The sequence below is a fragment of the Pseudopodoces humilis genome, chromosome 8 (assembly GCF_049639895.1).
Source record: "Pseudopodoces humilis isolate 2021_Gansu_Grassland_sample_001 chromosome 8, ASM4963989v1, whole genome shotgun sequence".
In the NCBI taxonomy this organism is placed as follows: domain Eukaryota; kingdom Metazoa; phylum Chordata; class Aves; order Passeriformes; family Paridae; genus Pseudopodoces; species Pseudopodoces humilis.
Window position 1 is genome coordinate 26,727,501 of NC_142207.1, and position 27,349 is coordinate 26,754,849.

At 39.0% G+C, this 27,349-nt stretch overlaps 2 protein-coding genes across 8 annotated transcripts; both read right to left on the reverse strand.

Annotated features, from left to right (window-relative positions):
• Nucleotides 1-650: 650 nt before the first annotated feature.
• Nucleotides 651-11,493, reverse strand: LOC102103849 (caspase-10). Of its 5 annotated transcripts, XM_088058731.1 has the most exons (9): nucleotides 11,358-11,439; nucleotides 8,451-9,231; nucleotides 6,905-7,242; nucleotides 6,673-6,766; nucleotides 5,972-6,107; nucleotides 5,018-5,106; nucleotides 3,501-3,606; nucleotides 2,242-2,746; nucleotides 651-1,750 (listed from the first exon to the last, which is right to left on the reverse strand). In XM_088058731.1, exons 3-9 carry the CDS (start codon nucleotides 7,216-7,218, stop codon nucleotides 1,579-1,581), a joined length of 1,416 nt encoding a protein of 471 aa, XP_087914857.1. In that variant the 5' UTR covers nucleotides 7,219-7,242; nucleotides 8,451-9,231; nucleotides 11,358-11,439; the 3' UTR covers nucleotides 651-1,578. The 5 variants fall into 5 exon arrangements, with proteins under 5 accessions (XP_087914857.1, XP_005519961.2, XP_087914860.1 ...); XM_005519904.3 differs by lacking the exon at nucleotides 8,451-9,231 and having other exon boundaries at nucleotides 11,358-11,493; XM_088058734.1 differs by lacking the exons at nucleotides 8,451-9,231; nucleotides 11,358-11,439 and adding an exon at nucleotides 8,142-8,434.
• On the reverse strand, nucleotides 9,294-26,662 carry CFLAR (CASP8 and FADD like apoptosis regulator). Of its 3 annotated transcripts, none has more exons than XR_001331268.2 (11): nucleotides 26,357-26,662; nucleotides 22,724-23,155; nucleotides 21,739-21,844; nucleotides 20,617-20,752; nucleotides 20,359-20,456; nucleotides 19,411-19,462; nucleotides 18,617-18,666; nucleotides 17,567-17,645; nucleotides 14,093-14,588; nucleotides 11,704-13,174; nucleotides 9,294-11,612 (listed from the first exon to the last, which is right to left on the reverse strand). XR_001331268.2 is itself a non-coding variant. In XM_088058735.1 (11 exons), exons 2-10 carry the CDS (start codon nucleotides 23,017-23,019, stop codon nucleotides 13,039-13,041), a joined length of 1,449 nt encoding a protein of 482 aa, XP_087914861.1. In that variant the 5' UTR covers nucleotides 23,020-23,155; nucleotides 26,357-26,662; the 3' UTR covers nucleotides 9,294-11,612; nucleotides 13,026-13,038. The 3 variants fall into 3 exon arrangements, 2 of the variants coding, with proteins under 2 accessions (XP_087914861.1, XP_005519962.2); XM_088058735.1 differs by having other exon boundaries at nucleotides 13,026-13,174; XM_005519905.3 differs by having other exon boundaries at nucleotides 9,294-13,174.
• Nucleotides 26,663-27,349: the final 687 nt, after the last annotated feature.

A 27,349-nucleotide genomic window follows, 5' to 3' on the forward strand; every position in this document is an offset into this window, starting at 1 on the left:
ATGATTTCACTGGAAATTACCCAGGCAGAAGTCTCTACAGAGAAAGCAAGAGAGCATGATGACATTCCCTGTCTACCAAACTAAAAATGAAAACAAGATCCTGCAAAACAAAGTCAATGGTTACTCCATAGTGATAAAAATTAGTTTCCTAAACATACAAAATGAGTGCATCAGGTCTGAACAGTAACTGCAAACCAGAAACATCACAATTCCATCCCAATGTTATATATTCCACCAAAGGATGAAACACTTTCCTTATCTGTGGCATAAATGCGACTTCAAGTGTGGCAGCCATGCTAATTTGGAAGACTTAAATGATTCACACAAGTACCACTTCATTATCATAAAGGGACCATCATGTTTTGGAAAACTGGCTGCATTTCAATGCTCTGTATAATGCAAAACACCCCTCCTAAAATCAGTGCAAGCTAGAAATTGCACCTGAGAGCACCAGACAGTACTCTTTCCTATCTTCACCTTACGGCATTGCTAATCATATATAACAATGAGTATTTTGATAAAGTTTCACTTCAGCTTAAACCCTGAAGCAGTTAAAACCTCACTGATTCATGCAGCCCAACAAAGTGCAGGAATCAGTCAGAAACAAGGATAAACCCTTACCCCAATACAAAATTTTTATTTCACGAAGCTCTTAAAAAGTATGACTTTAATGCAGTAACAAACAGGAAAGACACAGGCATACATAACAAGTGCTCGTAACAAAACAACATGGCACTATTTCAGTTAACTCACAAAATTCTGCCAGCAGCTTAGTTGATAGAAACCTTCTCGAATTGGCTGCATTTTTGATCCTAAACCAACAAATGATAATTAAAAAATGTAATGCTTAACAAAATTAATCTGACTGCTCTATTTCATAGCATGCAAATCTTCAACCCTAAGTCTTCTCAGAAGTGATGGGGAAATAACAGTTCACAAGGTTTCACAGAGAGAATAATAAGCAGCATTTTGGCTTTACTCAGTTTTGAAAAACTTCATTGTACATGAAGCTTATGTCAGCCATTTGAGGGTATCAGTGTGCACTGTGGAACAAATTGCTGGTTTCAGCTGGCAATCGGTTCTTTTTTAAGTTAAATGTAATTTTCATTAGAGATTGGTCCTTTTCCTTACTACTTAAGGTTTTGTCTCTTCATTCTCACTTTTTTCTCTCTACGAACATAGTGGATTTAGAAAAAGTATTTAGAATTGCTAGCCTGCAAAATAAAACATGATGAGTCTAAACCAGACCATTAATAATCCTGGTTTAAATATGGAAGCTTACATGCAATCCCTATGCTGCCAGGAAAAACCTTTTGTATCTGCAGCCTGTGCAGGTGCAAAAATGTTTAACATGACAGAAGTGTGGTTCTTCCAACACTGATAACTCTGAATATATAGATGATGTAAATAGCTGGCACATGGATTGTTTTAATTGTGTCTCCTCCAGTTTCGCAGTTTGTTTGATAAAAAATTTATGAGGCCTTGCATCAAAGCAAACATCCTCAGGGTTTTGGATAACTGTCTTAAAACAGGTAGTGTGATGTACTGCATTTAAATGAGATGATAAAATGATGTGTTTTAAAAGCCTCGATATTGCTGTGAAGGAGGAGGGGCCATAGGTATTGGGAATATAAATTTTCTTCTTAAGGTATATGCTGGTTGGGGCATTTGCTTCTTCATCCCTGAAGGGCTATCACGTTTGGCCACATCTTCATTAACTTGTGTTAGAATCGTCAAAATATCTTCACCCCTACAGCCAGAAGAAGAGCGAGGAAAAAAAAAATATTAGTTATTAGTGAGCATATGGCAATCCATTAAACTTCTCCCTGATCAGCTAGAAGACAGAGTATGAACATTTAACACACAGAAAAGAAAACACATACTTTTCTCCAAATTTCTCTTTTGTCCTCATTTGAGCCATATTAAAAACAAAAGACCTGTTCTTGCTGTCTTGCTTAATTCAACCAATAAAGAAAAATAATGGAATAAAATATTTTTACCTATCACTCAAGAAACTGTGTTGTCTTAAAGATTACAGATGTGAGATTTTGAGTGTTTTTTCACAATAAACTTCACATTCTACATATTACATGTATAGTATTCACAGAGTTAATGTAAATTTATCAGTGTAAAATCATCACTTTAAGTAATTCCATCCACCTTAGAACATGGGTAAGTGTTCCTAGATGAACTACCTTTGGAGAAGAAAAATTTAATCAGAGCACTAAGTCAAGTATTTACCTTGGTACCAACAACTGTAGCTTGCTGCAGAGTGCCTGAATATACCAAGCACCCTCTTCAATGTGACGGAAAGCCGCACATCCGTCAACTGTGGCCATGCCTAGGAGGAAATCAGCATCTTCGGGAATACTTTCATAAAGAGAAACTCTCTCTTGCATGGAAGATGAGTCAGGAGTTGGTTCATCAGTATCAACATAGACAGGACGCTGTATACTGTCACCCTGGCATGCTTGGATAAAGAAGAGTTTGGGTTTTGCAGCCAGCTGGGGACATTGTTTGGCACTGAAGTGGGACGTAAGCATGCGGATTGACACAAGTTTCTCATCTGTCCCGTAGATTGCTCCTGACTTTCCATGAGATAGAATACAACATATAAAGCAGTTCCTGTCTTTGTGATCTTGCACATGCTGCCAAGTTTCCATGAGATTTTTAATATCCCCAGATGTTAGATCTGTGTAAGTCCTCACATCCAGACCAAGCCATGTGAATACTCTCTCCAGTTGCTCTGTAAATAAATTAATGATAAAAGGAAAATTTGAGGCAAGAGAAAAGCATTTTATGAAGTCACCATGCAAGCTGATCTTGGAGAGGGAAAGATTTTACTCCTTGACACTACTGCAGATTCATCCTCATACTAGTACCAACTAAAGGTTAACTGTAATAAAAAAAAGATGGCATCAGCTCAAACACAGTTCCTGGATTTTTCTAGACAACCTTCAGAAAATAGCGCATACATTATTGTTGTAAGTGAACACACCAATGACACTTGAAAACACAAAGAATCTGCCCTTCCCCAGTTTCGGATAAGAGCTTTCAAAACCTTCCTCGCATCATTATTTTCCAGTTGCAGTTTTGACTATTAAGAGTTCCATTCATAAGAGGTAAATAGAGAAAACAGAACAAAGTAAGAAGCATGCACAGAGTTGCTTAGTTATGTAATTTTGCATTATATTAGATGGGATGATAGTTTATTTTAGTTTAATTTTAGTTCTTTATTATAGCTGTAGATAAAAGATAAGTAAAAAGTGATTCTTAAAATTATTCAGGAATAATCCAACTGAAAAACCCTGTGGTTATTCATCCTCTAACCTCTCCTTCCCCAGGATACACAAATGACATAATTTAATACATATCAAACATTTTACTATTTTTGAATATTAAATAACCATAGACAATAAAATATAGGGCAATACTACATAATCAACTCAGCTGGGGAAACAGAGAGACTAATCTCCAAAAATCTCACTTCTGTAACTTACCAGCATCTTTGCAAGAACCTTTTCTCTGAGAATTAATGAAGTTAACATTATTAATAATGAGACAAAATCCTCTGTGTGGCCCATCCATTTTGTAGCTTGCCATGGTCTGTAGAAAAGAGAAGAAAAAAGCTTACAGTTTCAATGAATTTATTCAACTTACTTGTATTTCCTTAACATGTCTCAAAACTGGCGTTAGAGGCATCTAAGACTGTGGGCTATTTTTGAACATCTAGAACTCAGTGGTGCCTCCTTGTGTGAAAAAACATCAGTGAAACTCCAAGCACACTGTCACCACCCTTTTAAACTGCAGAAGAAGGGTTTAGCATTTGTGCTCTCATCTGTATGCAAAAGGCAGGATTCAGCAACCAAACTCTGCAATCTGAGTCAGTGACGGGGACAGAAGACCCCAACTGTTTTCAATGTCAAAACAGTATTTTAGCTTCATGGCAGAGGGATCATAGTGAAACTATAGGATGTTAAGAATTCTAACCTGAATTGGGTTTTTTTGAGAACAGTAATGAATATCTGGAGTAGGTAATTCATACTGATCCAGTGGTAAAGGATGCAAGCAGAACAGAAATCTCAGAAGTGCATAAAACTACCACACTAGTTTTTTGGTTAAGATTTAAAATTACCTTCCACTGTTAAAAAAAGAACATTTTTAAAGCTGAAAGGTACCAAAACTTCAAGTACCATGTATTTAAGTCCAAACTTAGTTGAAATAAAAAAATTCCATCATCTGGAGTCTCTACCTGCTCACTAGAGCACTCCTTTTGTGCATTTTAGTAGGACAAAATGAAGGCAGCACTCCAAGTTCCTGACAGCTTTTGTCAAAAGATGAAAAGATGTTACCGCATAGAATTTCAAGAAATTCAATATCTATAAACAAATGGAGCAACTTGCTCCTTCAATAGCCATGGCCATCACAAAGAAAAGGCCAGAGGGAGAACTGAATGGTTACACGGCTGTGGTTAAAGAGTGCATATAAGGCCTCTAAGAACGGATCTCACAAAAGAGATCTTTTTTCATGTACCAAGACCTCTGCAATAGTTTACTAAAAACTCTTGCCTCCTTTTAATCATTCTAACATGGGCTTTGTATGTTATCCCTTATGACTTCTAGTTTCAAGATGTCCTGAGGCCTTTTCTAAGCCAGATTCAAAAAGTGAGAACTGTGGAGCTCCATTTGTCCCTGTGTCTTGCACGTTCTACTGCCATGTCCAAAATGCACAAATTAGACAAATGCAAAATGTTTTGCCTTTATCAGGAAGATAGGCACATCCACTGATGTGTGAATAATAGGCCATTCTGTCTACAACACATCTTTCAACATTGCTATATATCTGGCCTCCGAGGTTAAAATATTCTTTGAAACATTCCAATTTATCAGTCAAGTCAAGAAACTTTATGAGACAGAGAGATATCTCTCAAGTCCTTGCATGATAAATGTCATTTGAGAGAGGATGAAAACCTCACACCCTCAGATATTCAAGAAGGATTTAAGAGATTGTCTCAAACCTTGGATCCATTTTCTACATTGTTGAATTCTCCACGCAGCTCCAGGTTTAGTTCAGAGAAGCATCGTGTAAAATTAGCTGCCTTGTCATCTAGAAAAAACCCCAACATAGATATTTATGAAGATAAATCCAGCATTTGTAGATGCAGCAAAAAGCAGTTTAGCTACAATACATCACTTTTTGTATTTGAAGTACTGTTTCGCTGAAAGGAATAATTGTTCCATACAATATAGCATGGTCATGTTCAACGGATCTGATCTGAACATTTTCTGATTATTTTTATTCTATTTATTTTTGTGACAAAGGCAAGGCTTCTATTTGTATCAATATTGCAAAATAAAAATACCATGGCACAAGGACGGATTCTACCCAAGACATTCAAATTAATTTTTCATCTGGAAATTAGCTTACAAATTACCTGTATTTAAGAAGAATCTGCATTCTTCCTACTGAAGCTTTCATTTTTTTTTTTCCTCCTGAATCACTGATAAATCTCATTTTTTAAATATAAAACCAGAAATCATCTGTACGCTCATACCATGTATCAGACACACATGCACACAGAGTTTGTCTTGCCAGCCTATTAGCAGGCAACTGACTTTATGCAATGCACATGCACAGATCACAAAGTGCCTTTTACAGGGCAGTTGTCATCATCTCAATACTATCAGTGAGGAATTGGAGAAGTGGGACATAACTTTAAGCAGATTTTCAGTTTTCCAGCCTGTTCTCTGTGTGCTGAGCTGCCCTGTGTGGCCTCAGGTATTCCAGTATGTCTCTGTATTTCAGGGATTCAGCCAGGAAATAATGCAAACTAGGAATTGTTATGCCAGATTGATGCCACCCTAGCTCCTGTTCCAGCAAAACACACATGTAACCTTAAGTTCAGTTGCCCAGGCCCATCTAGTGCTTCCTGCATTTTAGAAAACGTACTGCTAGACTATGAATTTCTCACCTTTTGCCTTTTTGTAGCAGTCTATTGTCTTCAGGAGATCAGGTGAAACTTTCATACAGACATTCTCCAGTATCTGTACATTGTCTTTAGTTAAAAGGCCCTGCTTTTCCAATAAAGTCAGCAAATCCAAAGCAGACTGACAGTCAAAAGGAGAGAATAAAATATAATTATTGCTCCTTAGAAATCAAAACTTCCTTAGAAATCAAGCCCTGCTGCAAACAATCACATTATTATCTGCTTTGCTCCCTACCAGCAGGGACCAGTCAATTTTATATCACTGTTAAAGCAGAAATGCTGCTTCATGGAAAGTCACTGGTTGTATTTTTATTTAGTATGGTCTTGTTTAAATAGATTCACCCAAACTATATTAATGACTTGAGGCTTCAAGAAAGCTTCATTGCTGTGAAACAGTATCAATGACATATGGACACAAATCTCCCTTGCATACGGCACAAGCAGGGCAAAGCTTTGTCACCATTTTACAATGTGATGCTAGACAGTGAACTGTCAGTGACCAACCTTGGCTGGAGGGACCAAATTCTACTCTTGCCTGTCAACAACTTCCTTCTTGCTATCCCTATGAAGACAACCAGCCTAGTTGCATATTATGCTCTATTCTGCCAAACACTTCTCATGCTTTTCCTCCCATTTCCCGCCTTCCCTCTTCCCACCATATACACATTGGCTCACTCCTCACGTACAAGAATTATCCATCGCTTTGGAAGATGCAGGAGGAATATGATTTCATTCAACATCTCATTGGTGATGTTCTCTGACAATTCATACAGCATCTGCCTGTAACAGAGATGCAGTGAGGTAACAGTGGAACAGAAGATGGTATAAAAAACAAAGGCAATCTAAGAATTTAAAAATGGAAAACACTATGGCATAGATAGCAGTAATGGAGGGAAGAGAATTCCACTGCAAGCTTACCTGTATGGAGATACTCTTCCCTTCTCACGCAGATGTTCTTGTACTTTCTCCTTGGTGTAACCAAGTGTCTCGAGCAAGAAGTGACATTTAATTCTGTATAAGAGTTCAGCTAGTAGGAAAGTGTCTTCTGCATTCAGATAGTCTTGAGCCATAAGAAGTTTGAAGATGTCTGCTGCTGACTTCACACCTTCTAGCTGCCTGAGGTGGAGCAAGTCAGTACAGAGAAATTTTAAAGCTGCTACATCTTCAGTCACCAGATTTTCACTAATAAATAAAAGCTGCTGATGGAACTTAAAGCTGACATCATTCTCCATGTTGCTGGAACCAACAGTCTCTGCCTGAAAGCAGAAAGCAAATACTAGTAACACTCGAATCTTCAATACAGCAATCCTCTACTAAAATTTTACTCAATGACTGTTCGGAAGCCCTAAACTACCTTTTAATAAATAAAGGTTTTAAATAAATGTGAAATTTACTTCCTTTTCTAAACACAAGATTACAAAACAGACCAGATTTGGCAGAAGCTCCGAACAACCCAGTCTATAATTGAAGTTAGCCCTGCTCTGAGCAAAAAACTGTGCTAGACAACCTCAAGGTCTGAATTTTCTTTTCTTTCAAACATCTTCCACTTTCAGTCTTTGCTTCTCTCCATTTTAACTGGGAAGAGCACCTGCAGTAACTATTAATGGAGACAGCACAGTGGTTCATGTATATTCCTTGATCTGCAGTCCAAGTGCTTCTTGTTCTCTGGCTGTAGCAGGAGAGTGTTAAGAAGGCTGACACCCAAGCTGAAGCTGTGGAATTTCCATCCACTCCCAGCTGTAACTTGCTTCCAGGTTGTATTTGACATTTGGTATAGAAAAACCCTTTTAAGCCTCTCTTACAAGTGAATGCCAGTTAAAATGTAATAGCACTCGATGCTCAGTCTAAGTAGGCTCTGCATGAGAAACTCAATCTTACTGAGGTTTAATAGACACTTATCAACCTTCCACTACACCAACTTCTTCGATGTAGCCTAGGCAGTTCTATGCTGCCTGTGAAAGGTTAAATAGGTAAGAGGGTGCGTCAGTGCCTTCTATCTGGTAGGTCTTCAATCTTTTGTTTGGAGCAGCTGGAAGCAAAGGTTCCTACATGAGGGAGCGCAATCAGTGCAGGATGTGCTCGCTGCCCAGGCTTGGCGCGCCTCACCCGCACCTCCGCAGCTGGACCTGGCAGGGCACCGACACAGAAAACTTACGAATCCGCATCTCTGATGTATGCTTTCAGATATCGCCTCGGAGAAGGAAAATCGTACGGAACAAGCAGTATAAGGACCGTGAGACTACCTTTTCTTTTTCTTTAAAGTGTTACTGACCGGAGCACTGCCCCTAGGGTTTAAGTATAATGCGAAGCGGCGGAGCGCCCGCAGACGCCGCAAGCTCAGCCCGCGGGCTCCATCGCGGAGGCCGCGCGGGCAGCCGGGAGCAGCCACTCAAAAAGCGAGCGGAAGTTCGGGATCTGGACACGGGCTTCGTTCCCTCTCCGTTTCAGCCCCGCGCTTTGGTACCTCTCGCACGAACTCCAGTCCCGATCCCAGGGCGGCGGCTCGCTGCTCCTTTCGCGGTCCCTTTCGCGGCTTGCCGCGGGCGGGAGAGGCGGCCGAGTGCCGCGGGCAGGCGGCGAGGGGGCGGCGCCAGCGGCAGGGCGGAATGGGAGATCAGGTGGATGCGAGCGAGGAGCCGGGGCACGTCCGGGGAGCGGGGCTCGGCTGCCCGTGAGGGCTCCGGCCACGAGCAGCGGCACCGCCCTGTCCCGGCCGGAGCCCGCCCGCCCTCGGCCGCAGGGCCCGCGAGTTCGGGGAGCGCTGCCAGGGTTCCGGGAAAAAACTTCGGGCAGAGCCTCGGGTACGAAGTGTAAGACGTGGCCCGTAAATCGCCTCGCTTTTGCTGCCAAGCCGTTTTAAAGCAAGTTACATCGCAAAAAGGCCTCAAACATTTTAGGCACATTATTTTAAATTTTGTTTCCCCACTGGAAGGAAGCCTGAAGAGCAGTGCTTGTGGGAGAGGGCTGCAATACCATTTATCTGTGGGTCTGTGTGTCCGCTGCAATAAAGAGAAGAGAAGGAAGATGAGCAGACTCTGCTCAGTGCCTTCTGCATCTCCGGGGTCACCTGTATCCCCGGAGACAGGATGGGAAGCATCTCCTTGCTCATGCCAAAAGTTGCTGTCCAACACACCAAGAGCAGCCGTGTTACCTGCTGAAACTATAAGGCTTGCCGTCCTTTATTAAGCCAGCTCATTTTTATAGAGCTGTAAACTTCACAGCCAATTTGAACAAGTTATAGAGGTCTGCAGGATAAACAAGCCAAGAATTTCAGTGTTATTCTATGGTGTAGAGGGAGACAGGGACAATCAATACAGAAATTTTATTCAGAATATCAGCTTGAAATCCAGCATTTGTATCTAATTAAAGTGTCTTATTGTTTCTAATACAGAAGCTGAAATATAGACATTCTTTAAACCAGCCACAGAAAAGCTGTCAAGTAATTCAGTACAAGAGATTTAATTTAAATGGAACGTAAATCATCCACACGGATGGCAGCCTCTGCTCAGCAATACCATTCTGCATGTCAGAAACTTAGAACTCTGGAGAGCAGAAAAGAATTCTCAGAAACTCCCATAAAAAGCTTCTCTGACTCATGTATCTGTAGCAGGACCCTGTTCCTCCTTATGCAGAGCTGAAAGGGGAGATCAGCCATACAACATGCTCCATCTACAAGTGCTAGCACAGTAACTTCCCCTTGAACATAACTTCTTTTTTGGATAATGAGTTAGCAGCCACTGTAATACACAAATATGTAACAGTGCAAAGTAAACTCAATTTATGGCTCAGCCACATCAGCATAGGTGAAACCATGCAATGTAAGTCTGGTATTAAATGAATCTCTTGTCTCACGAGTACACCTTCCCAGCCACTTAAAGGCATCTCCCATATTCTGCCAATTCTTTTTTCCCTCTCCCATATATAGAACACATACAGAACTACAAGAATTTTTTTTCCAGTTATCAGAAACCAAAACTGTAATTTAAAGTGCCAGAGCAGTGACTCTGACAGCTTTATTTCAAGCTCTGACAATGCAGAAGCAGTGTAACTTGTTTTATCTCCTTCAATAGTAGGTTCTGAAAACTAGACATTTTGGCAGTCCAAGAGCATGAAATTTCACCAGAATGACACTCTGTGTTCCTGTGCTAACACCCTAAACTCATGATGGGTCCAAAATTCTCTTCCTGCTTTTCTTTCGGCTAAAGGATCGTTTAACCTTAAATCACTTCACTGTCTGCAATACAGGGACAATTTGATGCAGTCCATACCCTGCATCCATTTCTAGACTCAAATTTTATGCGTGTGCTACAGCAAGAAGAGACAGTCCCCACTGTGTGTATGGAGGGACAAGAAACCTGGTAAGGGTTTTGGAGGGGATGCCTTGAGGAGGGGCTGAGGTCACTTGGTTTGTTCATCCTGGAGGAGACTGAGGGGTGACCTCATTGCAATCTTCAGCATCCTCATGAGGGGAAGCAGAGTGGCACAGGTATCAACTTCTTATCTTTGGTGACCTCTGACAAGACTCATTTCCTTTCATTCCTCTGACAAGAGGAATGAAACTGTCAGGGGAGGGTTAGGTTAGATTTTAGGAAGAGGTTCTTCACCCAGAGGGTGGCTGGGCACTGGAACAGGCTCCCCCGGGAAGTGGTCCCAGCACCAAGCCTGACAGAGCTCAAGAAGCTTTTGGAAAACACTCTCAGGCACATGGTGGGATTCTTGGGGTGTCCTGGGCAGGGCCAGGAGTTGGATTAGATGATCCTGATGGATCCCTTCTAATTCAGCACATACTGTGAGTCTATGATTCTGTAAGCTATGGGAGAAGTGACAGACAGCTGCCATCAAAAAAAGTCCTGGATAAATACTCCTGAAGCAGCAGATAGAGGGAATCAGCCTACCCAAATACCACTCTTGAAAGAGGTGTCAAGGCAATAAATACTGCTTAGATGTATGATTACAGATTGTGTATGCCTATGGTTTAAGAATCTACTGAGGACCAGAGTGAAAAATCACAGACACCTATGAATGCTGCACAATACATGTCTGTCCCCAACATTCTAGAGGGTTATAACCACTTCCAACAAGCAGCCATACACAACAAGAGTCCTTTCCTTTTCCACTTAGAGAGTTAATTACATGAGCCTCTGGTTTCCAAAACAGCATTCCTGCATCATTTCTTAATGAAAAGAACATGGACTTACTGTGTCTTGCAGTAAGGCAAAGAACATATATACTCCTTAACCCTCAAACCAAACTTGTCACAAAACTGCAAAAGCAGAATATATTCTACTGCTAATATTTTAAGTAAATAGGTGCATTTAGCATCACTCAAAACCCCCCAACCAATCAATCCACAAAACATCAACCAACTCACCACATCATTAGTCTGTAAGGATAGCCACTATAATTCTCACTTCCTTTTTCCTGTTTTCTTCTCCTTCCAATATTAGTATTTCTCCTCCAAATTGTCTCTCTCCTACTTGTTCTTCTCTTGATGCTCCCTACCATTGCCCTTCTTGTTCCTGCTTAAAATTTCCACATTTCTTTTCCTCATCTGCCTCCTCTTGGTTCCATTCTCCCTGCTTTTGGTTGTCTATAGGGTAGCAGAAGTGCTTGTCAAATGCAAAAGCTAGTAAGGGAAATGGGAAAGTGAAGTTAATCTGTGAAGATCACATAAATTAACATTACTTAGATATATGTAACTTGAAATGATAACTTACTTCTGCAACCACAGTAAACATTTGTTTCACCATGTAGTTAATTTTCCAGCCACCAGAAGCAACTTCTAAGATTCTGTATCTGTCATTTTGTATCCTCCTCTTTTTCCATTAAAAACTTAACCAGAAACCAAGCAAGGTACACCAGGGCTTTGACTGGTTTTGATTTTTATAGGAGACTATATCAGGAGTAAAAATAAAACATTTACAAGTGGCCTACTTTATTGTCACTAAGTTTGGTGACAATAAACTTCAATGCAAGCCATCCAGGTTATATTGTTATACAAGTAGGTTAGCTGCATTTTTCATGTTAGGCAACTGCTATATTGGAGAAAAAATTTTGTATTTAGGACAATTTTCCCTTTTCTTTTTTCACAAGAGCACTTGGGAAAAAATTAATTAATAGAGGCATATTCTTTTTCATAAGCAAAAGGAGTGAGGGTGGGGTGTTTCAGTCTTAAAGGTTCATGGCTGCTACATACTACATTTACATTCAAATACTTTAAAATATCTTTTTACAACTATGCCTGGTACAACAAGTGTGAATCATATTTCAGCTTCCACAAGACATCTGCCAAAATCTCACATATTTTTAACTGTATGGCAGATTACTGTAATGTCCTGTCACATGCAGACTCATTTTTGCATCAGCAGAAAATACTTGGCCCAAAGCACAGCAGATTGTCTCATTTGTTAATATAGAATCCCTGTGTGCTGTGGACAGTGCTAATGATGCAATCTTTAATGGAGCAATCAGATGGAATCCAGATTATTGAGAAGATCAAATGTCTCTCCCTTCTGTTTTGCCAATCTAGAGAGGCATGCAAGTCAGAACATGTTAGCAAAGATCTGGTATTACTGGGTATGAATGCTTTTCTGAGACATATGCCACTATTAGGTGAGAGGGAAAGTAATTCAGTGTGTTTCAGTGGTTTGGGCTGGCTTGTATTTGTTTAAATGCTATGAGGTATGTTAAAAACCACCACCAAAATAATAAAAGCACTTCCATTTTTTCTTGGAACACCCATCAGCTATACAGTTTATATACCTTTCCACTCTGTTTACCTGTTGTACTCAATAGCAAGATATGCTGCACTGCTATACAACAGTTACCATTCTCATCCAATGAGAATGGAGTCAGAGACTACTATATTAAAATATAAAATCTAGTGTCCTAGCACACTAAAATGCTTGTAAAATTCCTGTGTTTGGAAACAACAGGCACTTTAGATACACATGAAGTAACAATGCATAAAGTAAAAGTATGCATTAAACTGTTTGCATCACTGCAAATGTTTCCATTGTTAACTGTTTCAGATATGTACTTTCTAACAGCAGTTAAGTGAGAAAAAAAAGTTTCTTCCTCAGTGTGTGCTGGAGTAGCAGTGAGTATTGTTGGCCTGGGTCAGTGGTCATATTCCAATCATAAACTTTTTTGTTCAGTTCCATATGGATAGCCAATAGACAGAGTTTCCTGCAGCAACAAAAGCAAAAGTGTTCCATTAGAGAATGAAGGAAGACACCATTTAAGAATTCACAAGAGAGAAGATAACTTCAAACACAGCATGGAGAAAGTTTGCAATTTCAGTCTTACTGCAGAGGCAAGATCTCTAAAACACAAAGCTGTACACGCATTTTGAGACAAACACTTATGACCTAAATCATTGCTGTGATATAAATTACACTGACATGATGATCTGTGATTTCATTACAAGCCTTTAGGGTTTGTAAAAAGGTACTAAATGTTAGCACTGCAACTACCTTGAATAACAGTTCCCTTGTAGATCAGCTGTATAAATAAAACCTTTGTTGGTAAGTTATATATCCAAATGTATCTGATTTTTGCACAGATTTCTTTTGATCTCTTTAAATAGACAAGTTTTCTGTCAGCTTAAGTTCAAGATTACATATTGGCAATCAATTGCCTCTGTGAGCAATTAAATTTATAGAAAGTATAAAGTAGAAAATCCTTCCCTCTCTACTGCCTTTGTCCTGAACTTAAGCACTGACCATTTATACTTGCAAGCACAGCTTTACTTAATGGTACATGGCAATCCTCAATTTAACAGCAGCCTGTTTATCTGGGAGAAGCAGGATTTCCAATCCTATCTAAAGCACTGACATACATTATCCAGGGCAGGTTCTTCCCTTCTCACTCTGCAAACCCCAATGCCATAACACACTTTAATTTTACTCTTCAAAATCAGAAAATTCACTCCTAGTTGAGGCTACCTTTATATGCAATTGTGTGACGATACTTGTCTTTTAGCCTATGACACTGCAAGAAAATACATTTTAGGACCAGATGGGATGAAACTTGAGGTTTCTTATTCTCCATGACAATAAGCTATCACAGAAAAAGGGTTATTTCTTTCCTCTTATTTTAGTTTACCTTTTATATGGATTACGGAGTAGTTCAGCCAGACAATGCAAATAATAGGAGGATGAAGCTGGGGATTGTTCTAATGTAGACACATCTACCTTGCAATGACTCCAAAAGATGTCTGCTGCGTGGGGGATAGAGACTTTAGCACTGATATTCTCACCCTTCCCATCAACTTCCAACAGACTGGTACATTCTTGCTCATTTTCTGGCACAACGTAGCTCTGAATAAAAAAAAGCTTCGGTTTTCCCAGGAGTCCAGGACATGAGTCTGCTGTAAAGTATTTCTTTATTTGTTCCAAAGGGAATCCAGAAAAGGTGGGGTCTGTACAGAAGATGCTCTGAGAGTTTCCACGGCTGACCAATACACAAACGAAGCTGTCACAATTTCTGTGCTTCTGCCACCTTGCAACTTCAAGCAACGTTTGATTCATGGAGTTCATATTTAAATATCTGTGACAATGAACGTCATAGCCTAAGCCTCTGAAGGTCTCTTCCAACACATCTGAAAGAAGCAAGATGCAATTAAACCAAGGCACACCGAAGCTCAATCTCACTATACTGAATTGCAGTACTTATAGTGTTCTGCTATTGAAACTAAGTAGTTTATCACAATAATTAAAAAATCAGGAGTATTTGGTGTTGATCACAGTACATTACATACTTATAGTGCTATATGCATGTTTTCTTTCCTGTGAGTTACATGTTTCATGACAGCAGAGACACTGTTATCTGTTTTGAATTCACAGACACAAGCTTTCCTTTGGAGCCAGTACTCCAGGTTCCTAAGACTTAAAATACAAGGCAAGAAAAAACACACTTGAAATAATAAAGAGTGATCTGGACAGCATAGGAAGTCTGTTTCACCCTTTAGTTTTTCAGAATTATTCTGAGTGGTTATTATAGATACACAGAACTGCATAAGAAACACAGAGGTTCTCTTTCATCGGTCAAAAATGAACCTGCTGCAGTCCCTTCTTCTACCTAAAATTTTAAGTGATAAGCTCCAGCTGAAGAATGGACACTGGAGTCTTAACTGGGACAGAATGGCATTTTCAGGCAAAAAAATAAAGCTTAATAATGAATGCTTTCAATCAAACTAGAAATTAAAATTGTAGGTAGCCAAACCCTAAGACTTAACTCTTACTGTGTTAACCTGTGCTTCAGGAAAATGTGTTAAGACCTGAATAACTACTTTGGATGTTTCTTAACATGGGACTGAAACCAGACACATGATGGTTAAAACCACGGGTATTACATGTTCAGAGAACCACAAGCTACTATTATGACTTCCAGCTGCAGCATTGTGTCTTTAATGTAAAGCACATATACACTGCTCATGCACAGCTTCTGTTAGGAAAAGAATTATCAAGTGCCATGTTTATGTAAAATCCCTTACACACATAGGAAGCTTACACATAGCTGTCTTTGACTTCAAAAATTTAACAAGTCCTAATTAGCAGGGGCTATTTCAGAGGTAATGGCAGCAAAGCAGCTATGCTACCACTCTGTTCTCCCCAAAAAGCCCACAGTGAACGCAGGAAACAGAACTCATAACTTTCCTCAGCAAAAGAAAGGGTAGATACAAACTCTACACTATAGTAAGGTGATAGAAAAGAACTATAGTTGCATTCCAGTTCTGCTGGTTTTATTAAATTTTGTAAAATAATTCAAAAACTGTCCAGACATTTTTTAATTTGAGAATAGAAATATAAAGCTCCCTTATTTTATGCAATAAAGCATGCTCTCAAAATTCAGTATCACTACGGTCTAGCAGTTACACACTTGCTGAAGCCCTCCCTCAGTCAGGGGGTAGCAGTACATGTACAAAATGAGAATTACAGCAGTGAGAATGCTTTTCCTGTAATGTCCTGATCTCACTGGCACATGCACATACATGCACAAATACAAAACCTGGTGTCACCATAGTCCCCACACACACTAACTGTCATAGTTTAAAAAACCAACTCAAAAACTTAGAGCTGACACCTTGGCTAACAATTAATCAGAAATTGTACATAGTAAGTCTTGGATACTTTAAGGCAAGACACACCACAGCCTGAGATCAGAAACTACCTATTTCTTCAACACTAGCCATCTCCCAGCAAATCTCCACGGACATTTTAGCATCTCCATTCTACATAAAACACTAGCCTTTTCTCCCCTCATTGTTTATAATGTAAAGATTAAAACTGATTGATATCCAAATGGAAAAGTCAAAAGCAGCTATTTACAAAACAGCAAAATGCATTTCAGTTTGAATTTTATCAGCATTTGATAAATTCATGGTGTTTACACTGGGCATTATAGAATAGAATGTTGTAATTCTTGATCCTACAGTATCTATTACTCGTTCGCCTTCCTGAGATTAAATCTTGGGACAACTACAGACTCTAGTGGATGCCACAGATACAACTTCTAATGTATTCCTTGCCCTCTTATTTTTCTTCAGACTCCAGAATAGTGTGGCACAACTATTCTGCCCTTTCTAGCAAACTCCTTTAAGCAATGCCTCCTCCAAATCTCTTCCAAATCTCACTAACACCATTGTGTATTTCAGTGTGAGTTTTGCCTTCCATCATGTTAAATGCTGACCATGCTCTGGTGACTTTAAACATCTGAGATACAGACTTTCTGTGTGTGAGCTCCACTACCACTGCCCTTCAACTACATCATCGATTCAAAGTTAGTTCATCTGCTGGACCATTGTATTTGAGAAAACCAAAAGACATGCCCAGAATACCTCTCCTTCCCCCACATCTCCCAGCCTATTACAGAAGTGACTGCAAATACTGCTTTCATTTTTATCTTTAGCCTCATGTGTTACAGCAATTAGAGACTGAGGGGTATTTTTGACTGTGCAAAGATCTAATTCCAGGATTCTACAAAGGCAATCGGGAAACCCCCACATTTCAACCGTGGCAGTGACTACACTGACAGCTGTGGTAACACTTTCAGTTTCACTGGGCTGACACTTTAGCTTAACTGTGCAAGATATGACAGAAGCCCAGGTGCATTATTAATGAAGGACCTCATGGCTATTCAAAATCTCTGGTGTCCAATATGATTGCAGTTCAAATCCACAACAGGTTTGGTTTTGTTAACTGGTGGGAAACGCTACCATCTCTGCCAGTAAGCTGCTGTATGACTGTATGACTGCTGTAAGCCTAATTTTTCTGTTGGTTGCTGAATATCCTTTTTGTCCCTCCCAAAATTCAGTCTATCCTCTTCCAAGTTTTTTCATTCAGAGATTCTGCACCAAAAAAATCAAATGATGTCTCCAATAATTAGGACAGTTGGCTTTAACCTGATGTTGGCCCGTCCAACTCTTTGCTTTAGAAGTCTTACTAGAATTGGTAGTTTAAATGACTTGGACATCACTACACTAACCTGGCCGGTAAATGTACATTATATTATTTATACTAAACTGTTCTAATTATCCAAGATTAACATGTTAAAGGACTTCAAATTCCCAAGACTTACCAGTGTCATTGCCAATACAATCTATTATCAGGCAGATTCCTAAAGGTTGACTTTGCATTCTGTAAGAATCATCAGACATCTGAAAAATGTGAAAGGACAATTATAAAGTTAATACATCTTTTCCTCAACTTTTAGACCGCATTATTTTCTCAAATTTTATGTCAGATCTATTAAATAACATTCTGTTGTTTTTCATCAAGTAGCTAACAGAAATCTATCTACTGGGTTGTAATCTACACAACAAAAAATCAGGAGATATGGACTAATGAGTCTTTTCCCTCTATTTCTAGTACAGGTTTTGTTTTTGTGTCCTTGTGTTATGCAATCTCACTACCATAAAGATTCTTAAACAGAGACTAAAACTGTACAAGCTTCATACTGCCAACACAATAAATGTAGAGAACTTTTGTGTTCTTCGGGTGTGCAAGCAACCATTGCTCATCAGAAAATTTATTTCTTTATTTAGTGGAACAACCTCCTTATTCCTAAATAATCCATAATGACTCTATCACAATTCCTCTCCCCTCTGAAGAGAATTGTTTGAAGTAAATCAATTTGTTACAGGTTGGCTCCTGACCTACAGGAGAACTAGTGAAAATAGCAGCTGGCCATTCTTATCATTAATACCCAAAGCATGTCTGTCTTCTGCCTGGAGAGCAAGGTGTGAGGAGGGAATCAAGAACAAAATTTACTGTGTGCAAAGAAGCTCTGTGATTTCTAATGCATGTGGCAAGAGGTCTGAACCCAAACTGTTCACTGGTCTGAACCAAAGTTTAACTTGGCCTACACTTATAAATGTACAAGTTCTGTGTGCATATCATATATACATGCATTTTGCACACTGCTGCTTGCAGAGTAGATGCAAATATTTTATATTTAAAATATATTCTGCAAAAATAATTCACAGAATCTGTTTATGGCTGAGGACATACCCATTGTTCTGTCTGCACACAACTCAAGGAAATTTCAAAATGAAACACAAAGAAATCTAAGGTAAATACTCACAGAGGTTACATTTATTTACATGCATACATATACACAAGCACATACCTTATGTGGCACTGATCCCGACTCCTGAATGGACATGTGAACTGGTTCTGCTGCAGTTAAAACATACAGAAGTAATCTCAGTATTTAAGAACAAGTGATATTTTTTTGTCACCAGAGCAGTTATAAAGAAGAATGTATCTACCTCAGCAAAGTTCTCACCCATCAGCACCTCTTAGTTTCTATGTGTGCTACTAACATTTCAAAATCCCTAAATTATTCACCTCTAAAATGTTATGTGGATTTCATTCTACATTGCTTAGGACTAGAAGAAACAAAGAATGTCTTCTACACTAAAAGAATTCAGCCAACTAATTTTAAAAATCACCATATTTGAGAGGTATTTGGTGTTTCCAGAGAAAACACAGTACGTATGGAAAGAACCTGGTATTCAATGCACAACTTCCTGGCAGCCCTGGTGGGGAGTTCACTGCTGAGCTGACACAAAAACTTTCTAGTCCAGAATTAATGGGCAGAATTGCACTACACAGGCCTCCAGAGCTGGCTAGTCAATCTAATCCATGGTTTTACTAATAAAGTATTTATTCTGTTAGGAAGATTTGACAGTAGCTTACAATTTTTAAGAATGTTTTAAGATGTGGCAGCACAAGCAAAGCAAATACAAGACAAAACAGTAAGGCCAGGCTCAGTTCTGAGAGGTATGAAGCACTCTCTGCTCCTGATGTTATTAACAGGATTAGCCAGGAGCACAACTATCAAACAACAGTCCTTTCGATGTAACGAAATTCATCATTTGGCTCTTCTGGCTTATCAAAACTTAGATAAAATGCTCTTACCCAGAGTAAGACTTGATCCATTTTGTAATCTTTCTGTGTTCTCATTCTGAATCTAAAATTAAGAAAAAGGCGTAATTTTCCTATTCTCCTTCAAGAACTAACAAATGTGTTCTAAAACAAAACATCTAGTATTTCTTCTTCAATAAAAGGATATTTTAGATTCATTTCTATCAGCTAAATAGAATTACAACATAACAAATTAAAAAAAAAAAAACCTACCCAGATCATAGACAAATAAACACCCAACTGTTCCTCCTCCTCCTCCTCAAAAAAAAAATCACCTGCTTGTCATGGACAGCAAGGAAAAACCTCTAAAGATGTGAGCTTTGATTCCTATACAGCAGAAGGGAGCTGCATGTGTTTATGTGTTTACTGAACTCATAAAAACAAATTTAGCAAGGTGAAAGACTTCAAGAAAGGTCATCCTAATACAGTATCAGAGCTAACCCAAATATAAAGAATACTGCATGCAATAGGATTTGATGACTTTTCAGATACTGAGATATCTTCTTAAACTGAGTTTAAAACAAGCCACAAAAAAACCCCTGAAAAACTCTTCTTAAAAAAGCTGTAATTTTCAGCTTCAAAAATTAAAAGCTACTTTCCCTGAAAGGTCCAGAGGTATAAACAAGAAGAATATTTTTTGCAAAGAACAGTCAAAGCAAAATTTTCACTCCACAGTGTAGTACAGAAAGACTTTCAAGATACAGATTTTATATGTTCAACTAATAGGAAAAAATTCACACAAGTCCTTGAAAGGGCATCTTTCTCAGTCAGAAGATTTAAATCAAATCCTAACTCAGCAAGTAACAGGAATAACAGAAATAAACCAAGCAATATTTTAGTCACTAGCAATCTCTCATTCCTCAGGTTCTGAAAGATGGATCTCCTTTTAAAGTCTGGCAATATTTAGAAATAAAGGATTTGTTTCACTTCTTGTATACTTACCCCTGAATGATAAGGAGGATCAATCAGATTGAGATTAGGGAGAGAGGCCTGATGAGCATTTACATATACTGGCTGAGAATGAATGGAGGACACTGAAGCTGCAAATTTAACAGAAACACAAATACACCATGATATTTCAATGGTTTTAAAAATCTAAATCTATGAGGAATGCAAATGCCCTTATTTTTAAGTCAGTTTTATCTTCAGCACATCTGATTGCTGCTATCAAGAGTAACCAGTGCAAAAAGAGCATCTTACCTTCATGCTTGTACTTCTGAATCTTCCTAATCAAGTCTATCCTGTGAATACTTCGAAAACAGTTTTCTATCAAATCCAGTTGATTGGGAGCCACCAAATTTAGCTTTTCCAGGTCAATGATAAGAGCTAGAAAACTCTAGAATAGCAACATAAACTCAAACACATTAATATTTTTTCTCCACTAGAAGTAACAAAGCAACCCAGAAAATACCATGGAAAGGTCATAAAGGCTGTATAAACAATTAGAGACATTACACCTTCTAAGAAAATTATCTGAGAGACATATGAATCCTTGATATTATCACAGGAATAACAGCAACTACAGAGTGATATTCTTAAAAATCAATCTTAAATTTTTGAGGAAACAGTTTTGCATTTTGTTTTTGCTACAAAGCCAGCTACTGGGAATGACACCTCACATGCCACAAAGCAAGAGGCAAGAAAAGCTCTGGGAAATTTTCAGTGCCTCTCTCCTCTGACTGAAGATAAAAAAGGGAAAAAAACTCAAAGGAAGAAGACAAATCTTAAGTCTTCTCTGCACAGTGGTCAAGGTTTCTGAATCCTCTCTACTGAATTTCTGCTTTCTCAAAGCACTTAATACAATATTCAGAATGCAAATTCAGAAAAATACAACAATATTCAGAATGCAATTGAGATAAATATTCAGCATGCAAAGGTATAAAGACATAATTACAATATATCTGTTCTTTTTTGAGTGAAGCACAGCACTAACAAAAAGTGACCTTGTAATTCAATACACAGTTCAAATGGTTATTGGTTTGAGATCACTTATCTGAACTTTCAGGTCAGAAATACTGAAGACTTTAAAATGTCTTCTGTTCATGAAGTTCATTCAACCACCACACATTATAACATGCACTGTTCCCTCTTACTTTTTTACTAGTTTTCCATTACTTTTTTACTAGTTTTCCAGGCTTCTTTCCTTGAATTAAAAATTAACAAAATGAAATAGAAGCCACAACTTCTTCTCTGCTTCCTAATGTTCATATACTCCTGCCTCAATAATCCTTGCAGTACTGTCTTCTTTCCTTTGCTGTCTAGCTACTTATTTTTTTACTTTAATGTCTCTTTGCTCCACAGAATGCCATCAGGAAAACATACCTTATCTTTTGCCATTTTCATACGAGGTGCATAATCTCTGAGTAGAAAACCAAGAGAACCCACTTCATCTTTTTCCAGATTTTCATTTATCTCTACCATTAATACCCTAAAATAAAGTTGAGATATTTTTAAAGGATTAGCTTGCAGCAAGATTCCTCCCTTTCCCAACTACTCAACTTCTCCCCATGTTCCAGTCTTAATCTACCATTTCTAACTAATAAACAGGCAAAAAACCTATACTGGTTCAAGATCCAATAAATAAAATATCTACTCTTGCTAATCTACACCTGTGTTTTTCAGACTGACAGCATAATAGTGTAACAGTGTTAGGAAAACAGAAGTTTCCTTATTGTTTAATAGAGATGAAATGAGAGAACAGAACACATCCTTAACTTTTTTACCTATTAGTTACAGGGTATTTATTTTAGTAAGAATTTAATACAGGAAAATCTTCCTTATGAGTACATGGATTTCTTTCTAAGTCCCTCAAAGAAAATAACTGGAATTTCTTCATTTAAGCCCCTCAAAACTAATAGAGTAAAATGAGTAATAGAGAGGTCCCTTGAGAAATGCTATACCACATAGCTATGTGCCCAAAGCAAAGTAGAAAAGAAAATATCTCTAACCGATTATATTCCTTTAAAGTCTCATTTTTAGCTGCTAATCTAGAACTCTACAAACATCACTGGCTTCATTCACAAACTCCTTAAATACAGATGTTTCTAATGCCATGACTAGTAACAAACTACTAAAATTTAATTCAGGGACTAAACTTGACATATTCTTTTAACTATAACTCTAGATATAATGTCCTTTTCTGCTTTTCTTCTACCTTCAATAAATATTCTCTGAATCTGTGAAGTATTAAAAAAATTAATAAAAAAAACAACTCGCCCATACTGCCCCCCTCCAAACAGAAGGAAAAAAAAACCCACTTATTTTGAACAAAATAGCATAGCTTTAAAATCTGAAATAGATACATTACCTGTAATCAGGGATAAGTCTGAGACTCCTGGCAAGGTGAGCTTCCACTGATGCTTTCTCAGTGTTCAGGATCCTCCTCAGCAAGTCAAACCTCTTAACTCTGTACAACAGCTCAGACAAGCCAAGAGGAGTCAGTTTTTCTCTCTCATTCAAAGCCACCAAGATCTCTTTAAGATCAGCAGTGGCCAAATCAGGAGCAAGATCTCGGCACAGGAAAACCATCATCTCTTCTTCTTCTTTATCCAATTCTTCTTGAATCTGATGAATAAGGAAAGCTGGAACTTGGCACCTGGTCATCACTTTGTTGCTTTTCCTTTAAAATTGCCAGTCTATTGGTTTTTAAACTGGAAAGCAACATGGCATGAAGCCTGTGTCTACCACAGCACTTCTCTTGTGTTCATTCTTAACTAGGTGCATTTTTACAAGGGCAGTTCTGTGGGAGAGAATTAAAAGGCAATAAATCAGTGATCTGCTGCACAAGTTCACAGTTAACTCTCCTATCTGAAGTATTTCAATTAACACTCCAACACATGCTACAGACCTCCTTTATTCAAGGGACTCTCCCAGTCGTTCATTACAAAACTAAAAGTATTTGGAAGGTCATTTTAATCAGAAAGAAATGCAAGCTCCTTTTAGAGTAAATTACCTTCATATGAGTCTGTATATTCCATAGGAAGTGAAACAAAAGTCATCAGCTTGCTGGTGGGTGGTAGATTAAGTATTTCTGAAAGCTCTGCCCTCTTCCGAGCAACAATGTAACATGTAATTTTTAAAACACTAACGATTTATAAATTCAGGACTGTGTGGATTTTCTTATTATTAACATCATTTAAAGTGATTCCAGTCTGGGGTTAAAAGGATTTTCCACACACACTCTCCATGCTCAAAGAGATTGAAAAGCCACTCAAAGAAAATACTCCAACCTTAAATATGCAAATTGGTAAATTCTGAAGGTATAGATAAGCCACAGACCACCTTTTTTTTCATTAAACGTTCATGTACCATTATACTGGAAAGTGGAATAAAAAAATTCAAATCTAGAAAAACCCCCAGCCCTGTGATTAACAAAATCAGTAGGGTGCTGTGCTCAATTTCCACTGTCACCAACTATGGAAATTCTATCTAACCTCCTCCGATCTCCATTACATACATGGAGAAACAGCAGATGAGCAAACCTAAAGACAAATCTTAGCCCTTCCACAGAATTTTGATCACTATACTGCAGGATTTTATTTAAACCACACTGGAAAGCAAACACCAATTCAACTTCAAAGCCTAATATACCAAAAGATTCTAGCACCTGAGTAAGATTTTTTTTACAGAGTAAAATCTTACTAAGATTTTCATCCTTTTGTTACACGTTCTGGAGTTCCAGTCAAAAATGTTGCATGTTGTGTCCATAATTAAGCAGGTAAATTCATCTAAATTCATCTAAAACAGAAGAACCCCTCATGTACTGTAATGTGTTTCAGAAAGTTTTCTATCAGAAGAAAAGCATATTTATTGCTAACTTGTTTTCAATCTAGTGTCAAACACTTGTGAGAATTCTACAGAATGACACTGTTCTCATGACATAATGCAGTCAAGAAGGGGGAGGCACAAAGCACCTTCATATGAAAGTATCTCTCAGGTACATTCAGCTGGGACTTTCAAAAGAACTCAAAGTTAACTCTAAAGCGAAACAGGAACTGAACAGCTTTTCGTCATTTTTGGAAATACCAGAAAAACGTTTTAACTATTCCAGTTGATTTTTATCTAATCTTTTAAAACTAGTTAAAAAAATAGAGGGGGGGTATGTGTTAGGGAGGAACTTCCTACTGAGTTGGAATTTCAGGCACGCAAAATTACTATTTGTATGTTAACTTAGAAATAATCTGCCTTTAAAACACACATATGAATCATCTCCTTTCATGAATTTCCCTATATATGGTACATCACATGCCCACTATAAAAAAATTGCTAATTATACTCTCAGTGTTGAAATTATCTTACTACTTATCTATGTAAATCTGTTCCTAAGAAGACTGGGAAACCAGCATTTGACCACTGCCAAATCACTGATCCAGATCCAGCACACACTGATTTCCATCCAGGATTTCCCAGTGATTACATCAACTCATTCTCTGTTGGACAAATACCAAGATCACAAATTACTGTGAGGGGCCTACTTCCTAATATTATGGGGAGGGGAAAACCAAAGAAAAGGACCAAGGGTAATTCTTCTGTATGACTGCAGTGAACCAGAAATGCTCTAAATAAAAGGAAAACCAGCTGTGCATATACATTCATTGGGCACTGCATAGGGAATGAGTAAGAGCAAGGGGAAGTGATTTTTTAGTATAAACAGAAACAGTTTGTAACTTTTCATCCTAAAGCCATGTGCCTGTATTTTGATGCAGGAATGTCACAGGACCAGGGCAATCCTGATACATTCCGTGTGTGAAAATCTTAGCCTGATCCACTCCATCATAAGAGATTAAGGACATCACGTTCCACTCCTCCATCTGATGATGACTTTTTCAAACATCACAGATACAATTATCATAGCTGCAGAAGTTGAAATAAAAAAGCAATCACAACATAAACCCAGCAGCCTAGCTTTTGATTATCTGGGCTTTGTAACAAGATGACTTATTGAATGTAAATTCTCTACAAAGAGGAGAGAAAAATCAGCTTATCTGCTAAGACAAAATAAAAGAAGTTCATAGTCATCATAGATAAAGCTGCCTCAATAATTTTCGTGTTCATGAGAATATCTAATTAGGCTTTTGTTTGGTTTTTTTACATACTTTCAAAGGAGCAGGAAATAACATACTAAAATTTTATACAAAGATGCACAAGGCTCCAGTTAACTCCTTGCTGGCATTTTGTATCTTGAATCTTTAACAATCATCTTTGCAGCAACAAAACCAGGATATGACACCAGCGGGCGTCGTTCTGATTTGATAAATTCTGTTTCTTCCACAAGACGAACTCGTGTGGAAGGCCCCGTGCTGGAAGGAGAGAACAGAAGGCGGCACCGCCTGTGCTTTGTGCTTGCTCTGCTCTGCACTGTTCGAAGAGACGGAGATGGGGGAACGCCTGCACTTGGAGCCAGGCCCATCTGGCATTTTTTAAAGTTATACAGCATGCTCCATAGCTTTCAAATTTCCCTATTTCCTCACTGCCTCACGCCCTCTAACAGGACTTGCACAACGTACGCAGGAAACCAAGGAATTTCCGCAGGAACCATCGCATTCCTTACTACGCTTGAATATACTCGAATATACTTGAATAACTCTGCTGATATAAACCAGTATGGGCCACAGTCATTTGTTTTAACATCCCAGTCCTCCTAATTAAAACAAAACAAACAAACAAACAAAAAACAACAAAAAACAACCAAAAAATCCTCAACTACTAAACGTGGTTTATGCAGATTTCCAGTCATCTTCCTAAGTACGTCGTTTTAAATCTCACTCGGTTTCGGTTCGGTCAGGAGCCAAGGTCGAGCTCAGGCCCCGCTTGCGCCGGACGCTGCGGCTCTGCGGGACGCCGCTCCCCGTGAACAGGGACGGGCACCCGACCCCGGAGCACGGGACGATGCTCAGGGTGAGAAGTGGGAGGGAAAGGAGGGGAGGAAGGTATAACGCACCCAGACACGTCGGGGAAGTCTCTACCGCAGCCTGGTCCGGCGTTTGGAGCAGGGCGGAGGCGGGGCGGTACCGGCCCACAAGCTGCCCTGCAGGATGTTGGTTTTAGTTTTGTTTCCGCTGTACCCCTGGACACAGAAGTCGGGGCCGAGCAAACAGAACCGCCCAGCTCCCACCGGATTGGAGGCGGGACAGGGCCTGCGGCCTTCCCGGCACCTCCCTCGGCCACTCCGGTGGCGGCGGCGCGGTCCCGAGTTCAGCGTGGGTTCGGTTTGTGAGGCCGTGTTTTTGTCCCACTGCTGGTGTGGGGACAGACAGAAAGGCTGTGTTGGCTAGCAGGGTTTTCGGTGAGGTTAAAGGTCTGCGGTCAGTGTGGGTACGTGTTTTAGCGGGAGTTTAGCCGTAACCCCTTGTATGGCTCATGTCTCAATTTGTTCGTTCACAGTGAGCATAATTACAGCTGTGTGAAAGTTGCATGCTTCCCGTTGTATAATCTTAAGTAAATATTGCGTAAGGCCTTGTTCCTGAAAACTGCGTGTTGCTATTCCCTTGATATAAACGAGCAACTTTCATGTTGCGGTATGCTAGCATTGCAGCTGGAGCTGCTCTTCAAAAGGCCTAAAATCTAAAGTTTTTCTGCTGAACTAGACAAAAGCCATCTCCATATATGGTGAAATCAGACACATATAACTCCCAGCTCAATGGATTTCAAAGCATTTACGAAACAGCGAATCACTTTTTTTGGTGCTGCTAAAAACAGCAGTGGAAGCGCAGTACTCTGGGATAGCACACATGAAGAGTCACGCTGTCTTTGGAACTGCAGGGAAAAAGGAGACAGAAAATACTCACCCACACTAAAATTTGTACCAAGTGGCAGCTCTGTGTTCTGAAAAAACACTTGTATTCTTACTGAAATTGTATGGTCAGGCTCTCACTGTAATATCAATCATTCAAGGCTATCATGGTGTCCCTGCTATTAAGATGTAGCTGATTCA